The 16,100-nt window shown below is 34.3% G+C and overlaps 2 protein-coding genes across 2 annotated transcripts; both read left to right on the forward strand.

Annotated features, from left to right (window-relative positions):
- Nucleotides 1–1,991: 1,991 nt before the first annotated feature.
- LOC107826581 (B3 domain-containing protein REM16-like) lies at nucleotides 1,992–6,462 on the forward strand. Its single transcript, XM_016653568.2, has 4 exons — nucleotides 1,992–2,167; nucleotides 2,831–3,194; nucleotides 3,281–3,399; nucleotides 5,965–6,462. The coding sequence occupies exons 1-4, from the start codon at nucleotides 2,087–2,089 to the stop codon at nucleotides 6,229–6,231; spliced, it is 831 nt and encodes a 276-aa protein (XP_016509054.2). The 5' UTR covers nucleotides 1,992–2,086; the 3' UTR covers nucleotides 6,232–6,462.
- An 816-nt stretch (nucleotides 6,463–7,278) lies between these two features.
- On the forward strand, nucleotides 7,279–9,628 carry LOC142162427 (B3 domain-containing protein Os01g0723500-like). The gene is made up of 2 exons (XM_075218778.1): nucleotides 7,279–7,368; nucleotides 9,377–9,628. Exons 1-2 carry the CDS (start codon nucleotides 7,279–7,281, stop codon nucleotides 9,626–9,628), a joined length of 342 nt encoding a protein of 113 aa, XP_075074879.1.
- The last annotated feature ends 6,472 nt before the right edge of the window (nucleotides 9,629–16,100 follow it).

Consider the following 16,100-nt stretch of genomic DNA (forward strand, 5'->3'; position numbering starts at 1 on the left):
TTATGTTGGAATTCAAGCACATTATGAAATTCAAGCATATTATGCTAAAATCTCATATGTTAAAAATTCTACCTCCAACATGTTATGCTGTAATTTTTTCAGGTTTTTAAAGGTTCTTTTGTTCAGATTTTGTCTTTCATTGAAAAGTGATTAAATTTCGATTGCTTTTGAAGTTGTAAATAAGAATATTCCTGATTTTTTCCCGGGAAAATTATACTACTGGGCTTTTGGCTCTACATTCAACTGTAACAGGCTTGGGCCTTTCGATTACTTTCTGAAATATTCCAACTAATTGGTATGACTGCGCAGTAACAATTCAACGGATGCTGTAATTACACCTGCAGGAGTGGAAGTAAAAATAGCACGGGCTAGCCAGTTTTTGGACTGGTCATTCAAAATAGTTAGTGTTTGCAAAGTCATTGAAAAATAACCACTATTTTACTGTAATAGGGACCGGTCCAGCATAATATACTGGAGATCGGTGCACCTGTGTATGACTTTCAGCGTATTATGCTGGAACTCCAACACGCGGAAAATTCCTCCAGCGTATTATGCTGGAACTCCAACACGCGGAAAATTCCAACATAATATACTGGAGATTGGAGCACCAGTGTATGAACTTCCAGCATATTATGCTGGACCGGTATGTTATACTGGAACAGTGGAACTCCAGTATATTATGCTAGAGTTTCAGTATACTTATGCTGGAACTCCATTATAATATGCTAGAGTTCCAGTATACTTATGCTAGAACTCCGGTATATTATGCTGGAGTATTTTCCGGATTTGAACAGTGTTTTTGTTCAAATATATTTTTACATGAAAATTGGCTAAATTTTGATTACTTTTGAAACTGTGGCTATTTTTGAATTTCTCCCGGAATGGAAGGATGAAGGAATTGATTTTAGTTCATTTTAGGCGTATAAATTTTTAGCAGAAGTCTATAGTTTTGGCCGATTGAAGCATGCTACATACATTCTTAGATGTTGCTCACATTCAATATTAATAGTTGCCTGATTATGTAAAAAAATTATGCAATATTCTGTAAAAATCCTTTACCGTTACTGTATAAAATTTAAAGCTAAGAAAGAGGAAAGTAAGTTTATATGCAATTTGATTGGCTCCAGTCATTTTTTTTTTCATACAATTAATCTATACTTAATGTAGACATGTACTTGGGATTGATTTTTTAAGTGACTTGATGTGTAAATATTCACCAATTGTCAATGGATAAAGATTTAAGAATTTAATTTTTATATACTAACTCTATATAAAGAATTTTATTACTGTCGCTTAAAAGCCAATCACAAGGTATAATAGTTAAATCCAGTAAATCCAAAAAGTTTATACTAGTTGCAGACGCTATATGGCCAGGGGCGAAGCTACTTTGATCCAAGGGTGGTCAACTGAATACCCTTCGTCGAAAAATCAAACTACGTATAAGATAAAATATTACTTGTTACGGATTAAAAATAGACTTTGAATAAGGTAAAATATTACTTGTGGCTTGCATGTGAACATCCTCTTTAGAATATAGCATGCCTTGGCTCCTACTTCCACTCCCAACTATAAAGGGTAGCCTGGTGTACTAAGCTTCAGTTATGCACGTGGTCCGGGAAAGAGCCGGATTGCTTCAAACTATAAACGCCATAAAAGATGTTGGTGTCAACTGTCATACCATCAGTTTGCTCTGTATAGTTCCTGAATCCTCCCATCCTTTCATGTATTGCAGACACTATTTTTAGCAACTTTCTATATTTTTCTAGTTGGGTGGGTCCTACCCTCCAATTATGTGAATCAGATCACTATCAACAACCACTTCTAGTACTTTTTCTTTAATTTCCTTTTGGGAAAATTTGCCATACTTCTCTTGGTATTTGGTTTTGCATTTTATCTTCATTCTTCATTGCTCCATGATAACCTAATAAGGAAATCTGAATTCCAACAATAATGCAGGTAGGACTGAACGTTTAAAGGACATTATTGCACTCTTTTAATTTCCTTTTCATATAAAGACTGTAGCTCTTGCAAATTAATTCTAGCTCTAAAAACTTGTTGTTAAAAGACCAGTGCAACTGCTTTTGTGATGACAGAAAACGCCTCAAAGAAGATAGATAGAAGAGCAATCTTCTTCAAGATTTTTAATCCTACTGTCAAGAGTGAACTGGTAATATTCTCTTTTATTCATCATTGTATAAGTCTTGGCGTAACCGGTAAAGTTGCTACCATGTGATCAGGAGGTCACGGGTTTGAGCCGTAGAAACAATCTCTTGCAGAAATGCAGGGTAAGGCTGCGTACAATAGACCCCTTGTGGTCCGGCCCTTCCCCGAATCCGCCACATGGCGTGAGTTTAGTGCACTGGGCTCCCTATTCATCATTTTACAAGCATATGTCTACTTTCTCTTTGTTTTTCTGCTTTAGTATGTTCCGTACCTTCTTTCTGCGGATCTTTATATGAGCTGCTACTTGGGGAGTTTTTAGTATGTCAAGAAAGTCATTTTTCAAAAAAATCTCCTGAAAAATGATTTTTGGTGCTTGGCTAGAAGGTGAAAACTACTTTCCCAAAAAACAGTATAAAAGATTGATAATACAATTAGCAAACTGTATAGTATTGTGATAAATATTTTTGAGTAAGAATGATTAAGTGTGGGTTAAAGCTGTAACATAAAGTTAAAAGTTGAGATAATTGTGAAGGAAAATGATTACCTCGAAAGTGAGGGAAACCATGTTCCCTAAGAATGTATTTTAGAGAACATTTTTGCAAAATATTTTCCGTCATACCACAAACACATCCAATGTTTCTCTTTTGACGACTCTCTTAATTTGCAGAGAATACCAGCCCATTTTCTTAGGCATATTTCAGAAGATTCACCTGATAAAGCAACTCTGAAATGTCTTTCTGGAGGCATTTGGAATGTAAAATTACACATTGATGAAGATGGCTTGCTTATACACCAAGGTTGGGAGAAATTCCACAAAGATAACCATATAGAAGATGGGGAGTTTCTCGTGTTTAGGTACGACGGGGATCTACAATTTACAGTAAGAATTTTCAGCAAAAATGGACTGGAAAGAGAAGCGAAGTCAATAACCATGGACAAAAATCAAAAAGCTTCAATATCTGATACGTTCAAGAACCAGAAAAGGCCACCAAAATACCCTTACAACCCTATGGACGTTGAAAATGGCACAGGTGTGATGATTTAATTTGTAATTTTATGATTAATTAAAGCCTATTAAGTTGAATTAACTCAATGTGCTATCTTGTGTTTTCTTCAGAACATGAAACTCCAAGAAAAAAAGTTGCAGCTGAGAAAGCGAAGCTCTTTCTAACTTCAGATACTCCTCAATTTGTGAAATGTTTGAAAAGCTACAATGTGAACAAGTCCTGTTTCATAGTAAGTACTTTCTAAAACTAATTTAATTAATTCCATGCTTTATTGATTTTTGTGACCAGTAAGCTATATGAAATGTATAACATATACCCATGTCGTTTATCAAAGTTTTAAATATTGTTTAAATATATCCCCGTTATACTTTCCGTTTACATATACCCCGTCGTTCATCAAAATTTTAAATATTATTTAAATCTATCCCCGTTATACTTTCTGTTCACATATACCCCTGCCATCCATCAAAGTTTTAAATATAGCCCTATTTTAACGGACATGACACGTGGTGGCCTCTAATCAAATTTTCCAACTCAAAAACAAAAAAACCCAACCAGACAGGTTTTAAGAGGGAAAACGGGTCGGTCAGTCATGGATTTTAGTCTTTTTTTGGGGGAAATTTTCATAAATACAACTTCTATTACATCATCTACAACTATTATTTGATTCACGTTCTGTACAATACAACAAGAACAACAACAACCCAGTATAATCCCATTTAGTGAGGTCTGGGGAGGGTAGTGTGTATGCAGACCTTACCCCTACCCTGGGATAGAGAGACTGTTTCCAAATAGACCCCCGACATCCTTCCCTCCAAGAACTTCCCACCTTGCTCTTGGGGAGACTCGAACTCACCCCGTTCTGTACAATATTTTATACAATTAATAATTATTCAGCTTAAAAAATCTCTTCTCTCTCTTCGAAAATCATTTAATAAGAATCTAAAAAATTTAGCAAATTTAATGAGATCTTCATCATTCCCTAAATTTAAGCTTAACTGAATTGACAAAACCTAATTATTTTAAAAAATCTGTAAATCCCTCAAATTTAGCCTAATAAAATTTACTACAACTCAAATACAATGAATCATCTCTTAAAAGATGCCTTTTTGCTTTCATTAATTAGGTGAGAGATTACACCATATGTTTATGTTCATTGAGTAATAATATACTATCTTTTTGCACTATTGCATGTAACTGATATATGGTATATTGTATACTATTTATATAGTGATATAGATATATTGTAATATGTTGTATAAGGTATATATTTAAATGTATTAATAAATAATAGAATATAATATATACTTTATATATATATATATATATATATATATATATATATATATATATATATATATATATATATATGAAATAATGGTTAAATAACATATATAAATAAAACAACATACTTTCTACCTGAAATATGCAACATACTTAAAGAAGTTATATATTATACATAGTATAAATATATTATATACTATATACTATATATAGTCCTCCTAAATCTAATATCCTTTAAATTGTATATAGGTAATAGAGCTCTTAAATATATTCTGTAAATACGTATATTTGTATATGAATAATGTATTCATATATAGTATATGCATATTATGGTACTTAATATATAGTCCTCGTAAATGCGATTATATATATATATATATATATATATGTATGTATGTATGTATGTATGTATGTATGTATGTATGTATGTATGTATGTATATTATAGTAAATGTAAAGGAATATTGCACCAATATTTGGTTTTTCTTGGTATATTGTAAGCATATAAAAAATATCTACATATATTATACCAAATTCATACATAAATATTTTGGTATTTTGTCGTTAATCCTTAATACCACATGATTCAACATTTAAAAATGTTGAACCATTCTAACTTCTCAGAAAAATAAATTCAAAAATGTCAACTTATCTATTTAACAATTGATTGAATTTACTAGAAAATAAAAGGGGAAAAAATGATGAAGAAAAAGAATACCATGGGTGTGAAACCAAAAGATCAATTTTTCTTCACATATTCATCACTGGCGTGCTGTTTTCCATAAATCCTTTTATCTTCCTTTTTTCCAGATGTAATTTGTTGATAATTAGAATGAGGGTGATGGCTGGCATGCGATGTTGGTGCACCATAACTATAAAATATTGACAAAAAATTAGTTCTTTCAATAGATGATTCTGAAATTTCTTCGATCCAAATATTGTCTCTAACACCATTGTCCATGATTTTCTGAGCAATGAATTTTTTTTTATGTATTTTGACCTATACTGAATATATGGGAGGAAGAAAAGGGGGATAGATGCTTGTGATATACTAGAATATCTTTTACTTGAGAAATTGGGGGAGAAATTAATAGTGATAGTTAACGTTAGGTGTGAGAGAAAGAGATATTTTTAAGTGAGAGAGAATCTCAAGGGAGAGATTTTAGAATATGAAAAGTTGTACATAATTTAATTAAAAGGTAAAATTTTAAAATAAGTTGTACTAAAAGTAATTTTGTAAAAGCAGTTATAGGGAATATAAATAAGTTTTAAAGGGATGTATTCTATGTAAATTCCTCTTTTTTTTTTGTTTGTTTCCGGATTGAAAAATTTTATTAGAGGCCGCCACGTCTCATGGCTGTTAAATTAGGGGTATATTTAAAACTTTGATGGACAACAAGGGTATATGTGAACGAAAAATACGGGGGATAGATTTATAACAATATTTGATAATAGAGGGGTATATCCGACCCTTTTCCGTATTATTTATTAACCAAGTTATTCTAATGCAGTATGTTCCAAAGTCCTTCTGTGAACAACTTTCAGAATTAGCCAATAAGACAACAGCAATACTCAGTAATTCAGAGGGAAATAAGTGGAAAGTGAATTTTGTATTACGAAAAGGATACCATGCTTTTTGTGGAGGGTGGAAACAGTTTGTGAAAGATAACAAGCTTAAGGAAGGAGATGTCTGTGTTTTTCAGCTTGTCAATACAAATGAACTGAAGGTCTCCGTTTTCGACAATCCTCCTGAATCTTTGTTGAAAGTTGCTGCATAAAGATGTGCAAGAATGTAAATATTAATTTGATGCAAATGTTTTGGAATCTGAACTCTGTAGCTGCTTAACATTAACTATATTGTTCCCATTTTCCTTTTTATGTATATGAGTGATCAGAGTTCTTTAACTTCTTAGAATTCAGTAATTTTGTATGTTCAATCATCAGAGATCTGGTAATGTCGATTGTATTTCTGAAAATGATGCATAAAATGTATAGATCTATTCCAGAGAGCAGATTCACCTAGAGTTCTATGGTGCAATACCAATTAATCTATTCAGAGGCAGACCCGGGATTTTTATACGACGGCCGATGGGGATAGTATTCTGCTCACTAGTGTCCCAGGCTTGTAGTGTTCAGGGTGCCAAGTTCTTTAAACTAACCATTTTCCAGATATATAAATATACATATACAGGATTTTTGCCGAAGCTTATGGGGTCTCGTGACCCCTCACTATAACACATAGGCCCGCCTCTGGATATATTACTATTGTCTCATATAGGCAGTAATGGATGTAGCATATAGTCACGGGTTCAACTAAATCCAGCATTTTATATACAAAGTATAGATATATGATAAATTTATAAGAAAATCACTATAATTTCAAGAAATATTAAATTTTGAACCCAGAATTTCAAACGTGTAATGGGTTCAAGGGTAAAACGTGAACTTTGAACCCATCAAATTTATATCCTGATTGGCAAGCGATACAGCCAACAAGACTACTCTGGAACTGAGGCTTAGTTGATTGATTGAATAAGAATGCAAATCATTTGCTTTAAAATTTCACAAATTATAGCAGCAACCATAGGAGAATAAAATGAAGAAGTAGAAAAAGCAATCCTGTCATTAAATGATGAAATCCAGAAAGCATATGTATGAAATCTGGACCATAATCTGTCAAGTTAATTGCATTACTAAATAAGCAAATTTTATCAATCCCGATTGAAGCTATAGTCAAAGGTACACCATGCTATTAAGATGTGAATTATAATAAGTTATTTGTCACCTTAAAGTTCACCCACCAGTATTAAAAACTGACAGAGGAAATGGTGAGAAAAAGTAGTAGCAGTAGCATTCCTAGAGATGATAGCCCTTGCTTTTACAAGGTTATTTTCAATCCTCACGTTGAAGAACTGGTAAAGTTGGATCCTTTAATTAATACAGACTACTTGCTATTAAATCTTCTTTTTGTTTTACATATATCACTTGAGTTTAAGAGATCTAGTGGCTTAAGAGCTTTAAAATCTTATTTAAGTCCAAAAACTCATAAATTAGAGAGATGAACACTTTTATTTATTATTTCGGATCTACAAATCTTATTCATATATTTAAACTGTTAGAGAGTAAACACTTTATTTAGATCCATACAACGTGCTTCTCACGTACTTGTTTGATCTTACTCATGGGCGGAGGTGGCACTTGAATTCAACTTAAATTGCAATGAGTATACACTTTTATTATTGATTTTAGGTTTAGCACGTAGAAATATATCAATTTTAGGTCTATCATGCGCAATTTGATTGTTTGTCTAGGATGAAGCGTGTGCAAATATGTATATATATATATATATATATATATATATATATATATATATATATATATATATATATATATCAATTTTAGGTCGAAAGAAGCGACATCAAATCTGGAGAGGAGAAAGTGTGTGCAAATATATATATATATCACCAATTTATATATTTAATAAATGGCAATATATGAAATTCAAACTCAAGATCATCTCCGTTTCATCTTATATAAATTAAATTGTATGAACCATCTTATTTAAAAACTTAAAATCTTGTTCAAATTCAAAACCTCATAAATTTGAGAGATGAGCACCTTTATTTATTAATCTCAAATCTACAAATCTTATTCATAAATTTAAGTTGTTAGAGGGTAAATACTTTTGTTTATTTATTTGGATCCATATGTGCTTCTCACGTGCTTGTTTGATCTTACTCGTGGGTTACACATAGGGGTGTACAAAGAAAACAGTCAAACCGCACCAATTCGATAATTCGAGTCAAATCGGAAAAAAAATCCGATTATGGTTTGGTGTTGGAAAAAAGAAATACGACCATAATTGGTTTGGTTTGGTTTAACTAAAGAAAGTCAAACCAAAACCAAACCAACCCGACATTACATATATAAATTTTTTAGATATATTTAATATATAAATATACTTATTGTGATGTAATTTATAAATATTTCTTAAACTTTTTCGTAATTTTATCTTTTAAGGTATATTTAATATATAAATATACTTATTGTGATGTAATTTATAAATATTTCTTAAACTTTTTCATAATTTTATCTTTTAAGGTATTATTTCAAGGATGGACTTAGAACTTTTGAAAGTTCCAAACTTCCAATAAGTTTTATAGCCATTATATAATATTAGTAACTTAAATAATGCTAACAAAAGTCCAAACCAAAATCAAATCAATATTAATGTAAACAAAAGACATTCAATTCAATACTACGAACGTCAATGTATTGAATATCTATTTTTTTTTCTGCAATAATTTAGATAAAAATGCATAATCTAATTTTATTTTTTCTTTAGCGTTTAGTCATGTAATTAATACCCCCTTATTAGTCTACTTATTTTAGCATGACTTAGCACTTTTAGATTATTCTTATTTTTATTATGTTTTTTAATTAGCAATATTTACATTACATAATTTTATTGTCTTTATTGTTGAATATTTTAGGATAATGCCATGACACATCTCATATTTTGTATTATTTTCTTGGAAAATACTTTATATAGTTGTATCTTACTAGGATTAAAAAAATATTTTGAGCACAAGTTATATGTTTTGCTATGAAGATTTTACTGGGAAAAATTCGAATAACCCGAAAACCCGAGATTGAAAAATTCGAATTTTATTGGTTTGGTTTGGTATTTAAATTTAATAACCCGACACAATTGATTTGGTTTGGTAATTACAAAATTCCAACCAACCCGACCTATGTACACCGCTAGTTACACATGTGAAAATATGGTGAAGTGAAACTTGAATTCAACTTATATTGCTATGAGTAAACATTTTTATTTATAAATTAAAGTGTACGAACCTTTTCATCTAAAAGCTTAAAAAAGCCGGATTATGAATTCTTTTTCTTTTCCCTGTGTTGTAGAGAATTCCATCAGAATTTGTGAAGTATATAACAAAAGAAGCAACAGAAACAACAATTCTAAAAGGGCCATCTGGCAAATATTGGAACATGAAATTAAGAGAGGATGAAGAAGGGCTGTTCTTCAATGCAGGTGGATGGAACAAATTTGCAAGAGAGCAACAGTTGGAGGAGGGTGATTTCCTACTTTTTCAATATGATGGGAAGATCACATTCCATGTACGCATTTTTAATAAGAATGGTTTAGAGAGATGATTCATATATTCAAAAGTTCACTATAGTGAAAGGAAAAAAAAAAAAAAACTTGTGGACTGAATTTATAAGACCTTCTCCTAGTTTTTCCTTTTTCTTTAATATTAATATATAATTATTACATGTTAGGATATGGTTTTTGAAGACATGTTTCTAGCAGCACAACATAAGCAATTCCCTTATATTTTTATTGAATTGGTGTAAATACAGGGGCAGATTTATTGGGTGCTTTACTGGGCACATGAACTCATGATCTTTCAGTTAAATTAGGAATTTTATGTATGTATTTTTTAAAATTAGTCTAATATTATCTGTTGGCATGCATGCTCCACAAAGGCTGAATGGTGCACCTGATTCAATACTGAGTTATTTATCAAAGAAACATGAATTAATTCCCACTTGCAATTTTTTCTTCCTTTCTTTTGTGGTGCACTCATATTTTAGAAATATTATGAGTTAGAAAGTTTCTTCGTACCCAAGCATTTATTCATTGTAATGAATGAAGAAATCAATATAAAAAGCTTATAATTTCAAATTGAGGTATTGTTAGCTTTTATTTCCTCCATCCCTAAAAAAAAAAAGGCGGATTCAGACATTCTATGGTAGAATATCAATTATTTTTGCTTATGATATAGTATTTGCATTTTTATTTTTTGGTGATAATTCAACAATTAATTTCTTAATTCTAACATATACTCCTAGCAGTGGCGGACGCACATGGTGACAAGCGGGTTCAACTGAACCCGCTTCATTAAAAAATAACACTGTGTATATATATGTATAAATTACGATTAAAGTTGCATAAATTTTGTATAAATATTTTATTTGAACCCACTTGACAAATACTATTTTACAACTAAAGTTATGTACTATTAAGATTGAACCCGCTTGCATAAAATCCTGGGTCCGCCACTGTGTTAGTTTGTATGAGTCCACCAATCAGTAGAGAGCTATACGTAAATGAGACACAAGATTTTTACGTGGAAAAATCTCAACTCAAGGGGACAAAAATCACGACCTATACCTGTAGGCTTTCAACTTCACTAACTGTAAACACCTATTACAAGCCACTTTGTAATGGTTCCATTACAAAGAATTCAACTCAACTAACTTGTTGTACTCTCACACAAGTCACTTTGTCACTCTATAGTTACAAAGAGTTTAACTAACTTGTGATACTCTTATCACAAGCCACTTTGTCGCTCTCTAGTTACAAAGACTTTAACTTATGACTAAACCTAGTCACAACATAAACTCAAAGAGTTTACAGATTTTACAAGTGGGTTCCTGGCTAAGCAGATTAGGAGATACAATAAGAACAATCACAAAGTTACAACTCAACTAAGGACAACAAAATACTAACTTTAGGAACTGGTCCGTAGTAGCGGTTAACTTTGTTCTTCAAGATCGTAAGAATTAATTTCTCTGTTTTGCAAAAGGCTTGAATGAGAAACAGAAATGTTCAAGTGATGTTTTGATATAAGCTCATTGTTGATACACCTTGATGACATCACTTGAAATGATGTAAGAACTTTAGTTGGTCAAGGAATAAGTGGGCACTAGAAATAGTGCAGTGCAGGCAAAAATAGTGCAGGCGGTCACGTCGCTTCCAGCTGTGTCCAATTGACTTTGTACTGCTATAAGGGAACCACAAGGGTATCGGGTCCTTGTTTGGTCTCCTATCTCCTGAAACTATAGCAGTTCACATTTAGCTGGAATCCGTTAACTTGCAGTATAGTCCAAATGTGTCAGGTTCCCTATCTGGTCCTTGACAGTAAGTTTTTTAGATCAAACATAAGGCAAAGACATTGAAAACCTATTATTTTTCCTTTTTGATCATGACAAACTTAACATTGATAACGTGGATTTAGAGCAAGGAGAACCAGATTAAGTAACAGGAGAACACAAGTTCCACAAGTTCCCCCTCACTTTAAGCCTTCCTTATTTCTCATTATATCTACACTTATTTATTCCCCCTTTTTGGCATTATTAAAAAGACACAAACAGATAAACAACATAAAGAAGTCTAGCCGAGCTAACTCATGCCACATATGTGCGCACAACATGATAGAGAAAAGAAACATAGAATTTAAGCAGTGAGATAATTAAAGAGGATAGATTTTATATTAATAAAATTTAATATGCCTTTGCTTAAAAAGCAAAGGCAAAATTGGACTGTTAAGACGGGAGCAGTACTATTTCATTCCAACCACATCAAAAAAAGAAAACAAAATATCTGCCAAAAAAAACTTAAAGGACATTTCCAGAAACTGGTCACTGAAGGGGTACTTAGGGAGCACTAGGAGTAGAGGGCTTGGAAGCTGCAACAAATGTTTGGAGAACAAGGTCTATTCGGGTATTGGCCGACTTTGCTCATTGAGCAGTTATGCTTTCAGGTTCTTTACTTTTGCCCCGAAATCAGCATTCTCTTTTGTTAAACGAGCTACTTCATCATTTGACGCTGGAACCCCTTGGGCTTGCTGACCTTCCAGGATAGCATTTCTAGCCTTCAACCGACGAATCTCCTCAGTTGCACTATTCTGAGCATTAATGAGGTGCGAAACGGTTGATGTACTTCCTACCCCCTCCCCCCATTCTTTTCTATGCACTCCCATTCTTCCAATATTGTCTGTGAGAAAGTCTGCTTCTTAGTTCCCACCTTGCCTTGCCCCAGTGGCATCTCAAAGAACATAAACACTCGCGTAAGCAAAAACCCGTAGGAAAGGCCATGATTACCATCTTTGAAGTTGGCTACCTTTTGCATATGTTCAATCATAATAGCAAGCAGGTTTACAGGAGTAAAGCTATCCAGTTGCTCCATTAAGAACATGTCAGACTTAGAAGTCACGAACCTCCTCTCAGCTCGAGGCAATAGAACTTTGTTTACCAATTCGAAAAGCAGTTGATAGACATGGAGTAACACCTTCTTATGAATCTGGACCCCCTTTTGGTTTGCATTGTCTTTTACTACGACATTTCTGAAGTTAAACTGACACACATCCTTTACACTGGACACAACAACTGTAGGAACTTTAAGAATTTTCCAAGAAACTTTACATCGAACACGATATTTACTTCATTCACCAAAGCACAAATGTGGTCAGTCTCAATGGGAAAGAGGCTAGCAAAGAAGCTTTGTACCTTATCCGCATATGCCTTAGGTGCATCTATTTGGAATAGGTGCCCCCATCGTTGAAACTCAACCATTTCAAAAATTTGTCGCATACCAGCCATCTCAGAGATTGCTGGGTCAAACGTACGATCCAACAGATACTTTTGGTGCCTCAGGCGTTCTGAACCAAGGCTGACTTCACTTCTCATCCTCTTCACAGAACCAGGTTCCTGAACAATTTCAGACTTTCATTTGCCGGACTTTCCACCACTTGATTTCTCTTTTCCCTTGGATTTGACTAACATATCCTCATAAGACATCGAGAACTCACTCACAACATCCTTCAACTTGGATCTAGAGGTTGAAAACTTCTCTACTGAAGCAGGCTGCTTCTTTTTCTGAGACTGTCTAACTAGTGAACCAGGTTCATCTGGTGTTTCCTCTTCCACCTCTACCACATGGATCGCCTTATCACTTACGGACACACTTTCTTTCACCAACTTCCTCTTTTGCTTCTTACTACTTTTTTTGCTCTTTTGAAGGGCAAAGTCGTAGGCCACCTTAGCTTGCAACCTGGTAGGAGGTTGTTTGGAGGAAGACTCATAAGTGGACACAACCCTCCACTTAACTATGAACGCATCGAGAGCCAGCTTATCTAGATCCTCCTCATCACTGGACCTCATATCAAGAGCTTAAATGTCCAGAGGTACAACATCAAATGCAAGAGCAGAACTGTCATGGAAATGAGAACCCTGACCTGGGTCCTCCGGAGAGGGATCGGGTTCCTCATGTGAGAGCCCAGTAGTTTCTGCTAGTGCAACGTCCTCAACTGGCACTATAGCTCTTTTTCCCCATACCTTGTACTGTGTTTTTCTGAGTAATTATCTCCTGAAGGACACCGTCAACAGATACCACAAAGATAGTTACAACATTGTCTTTCTCAATCGGCACTACTGCCACCACGGAATCTGCAGGAACAACGGCGGAATCCTCTGCGGCCTCATGCCTTTGACTTTATTCTCCATATGTTCATTGATTGGTGGGTATCTCAGAAGATAGAGAGGACGGATAAGTATTTTTAGGGGTTTCTGAAATGAAAAGAGACGGAGAATTTTGGTGAGGTGTGATTTCAGCAGGGAGAGTAGGAGTGGTTATAAAAGACTCTGAAGGGACAGAGGACTCCATAGGTTTTTCAGTAATAGGTATGACTGAGGCAGGGAGGTCGGAGTTTGTATTAGCCATGAAAAGATGGAGTGAAGGTGCTTTGGGAAGTTCTAATAGAGGACTTATGGTTTGTGGAGAACAGAGTTTTTTTATTAAGAATGGATAATTATGAAGAGAGAGTGAGAGAGAGATAGGGACCGGTTCTGAAACGGCGGTTAGACGTGGAGAAGTGCAATGTTTCAGCGGGAGATAGAATGATTTGAAGTGAAGAGACGTGAAAACAGAGTCTGAAAAGTTGGATGACATGACAGTTGTGTTTTGTACCTTTTTTTAAGACGTGTATTAAAGAATGTACAGAACTACTAACCTTTGGTACAAGAACCAGGCTATTGACCAGTTATTTGAAAGTATTAATCCTATTTTATCATCCATGCACTATATTTTACAGCTTTTATACTTATCATGCGTGTTTACCTACAACGGTATTGAAGTGAGTTAGACATGACCAGAGAACACTTTTAGCTAGTTTTTCCTGAAGGTGATTTTCATAGCCAAATAATAAGGAATCAAGTTCTCAATTGGGCTTTAAAAGCTCCAAATTTACTTTGTTTATTTCAAAATATTCCCTACTTAATGCCTTGGTGAAGATGTCTGCAATTTGGTCTTCTGTGCTACAGAACTTCATACATATCAACCTTTTCTCCACATTGTCCCTCAGAAAGTGATGCCTCACATTAATATGCTTGGTCCTTTTGTGTTGAACTGGATTCTTGTCCATGTTGAGTGCACTGGTATTATCACATAGAAGAGGCACACTCTCAGTGAGTACCCCAAAGTTCTCCAGTTGTTGCTTAATACATAAAAGTTGTGCACTGCAGAATGCTGCGGCTACATATTCTACTTCAGCTATTGAAAGAGCCACTGAGTTTTGCTTCCTTGTGCCCCAAGAGATGAGACATGAATCTAGGAAGTGAGCCATTTTATAAGTGCTTTTCATGTCCATAAGATAACTTGCATAGTCTGCATCAGCATATCCAATGAGATTAAAAATATCATCTGAGGGATAATAAAGGACCAGGTCCTGTGTTCTTTTAAGATATCTCAGAATTCTTTTGGCTGTCTTCAAATGAGATTCCTTGGAATTTGATTGAAACCTTGCACATAGACCCACACTGAAGAAAATATCAGGTCTACTAGCAGTAAGATAGAGAAGAGACCCAATAATGCCTCTTTACATGGTTTGATTCACAGGAGGCCCAGTTTCATCCATGTTCAGTCGAGTGGCCGTAGAAATGGGAGTGTCTATCACCTTTGATGTTTCCATGTCAAACCTCTTCAAGAGCTCCCTGATGTATTTTTGCTGACAAATGAATGTACCCTTTGGGGACTGTTTTACTTGAAGACCCAAGAAGAAATTCAGTTCCCCCATCATACTCATTTCAAACTCACTTCCCATGAGTTTTGCAAATTCTTCACATAGAAAATCAGTTGTTGCCCCAAAAATGATATCATCAACATAGACTTAAACAATGAGCAGACTCTTCCCTGTTTCTTTAGGAACAGGGTGTTGTCAATTTTTCCTCTTTTAAAGCCATTTTCCAAAAGGAACTTTGACAGCCTTTCATACCAAGCTCTAGGAGCCTGCTTCAGCCCGTACAATGCTTTGTACAGTTTAAACGCATATTCAGGGTGTTCATGACATTCAAACCCTGGAGGAAGCTTCACATAGACTTCTTCCTTAAGAAGTCCATTCAGAAAATGCACTTTTGACATCCATTTGGAACAAGGTGAATTCCATATGAGATGCAAAAGCGATTAGAATTCTAATAGCTTCCATGCGAGCGACCGGAGCAAACGTTTCATCATAGTTAATCCCTTCCTCCTAATTGTAGCCTTGAACTACTAGCCTGACCTTGTTCCTTGTGGTATTTCCATATCCATCAAGCTTGTTCCTGAATACCCACCTGGTTCCTATAATGGTTCGATCTGAAGGTCTAGGTACCATGTGCCAGACATTGTTCCTTTCAAATTGATGTAACTAGTCTTGCATGGCTGTAATCCAATCTGCATCTTTCAAGGCTTCCTTATATTCTTGGGTTATATTTGGGAGAGAAAGGCTGAGAAGGCAAGTGAATTTCTAGATTTTGACCTGGTTTGTACTCCGGAATCTAGAGGGGTGATTATGTTGTCAAGAGGATG

Source organism: Nicotiana tabacum, chromosome 7 (genome assembly GCF_000715075.1).
Source record: "Nicotiana tabacum cultivar K326 chromosome 7, ASM71507v2, whole genome shotgun sequence".
Taxonomy (NCBI): Eukaryota; Viridiplantae; Streptophyta; class Magnoliopsida; order Solanales; family Solanaceae; genus Nicotiana; species Nicotiana tabacum.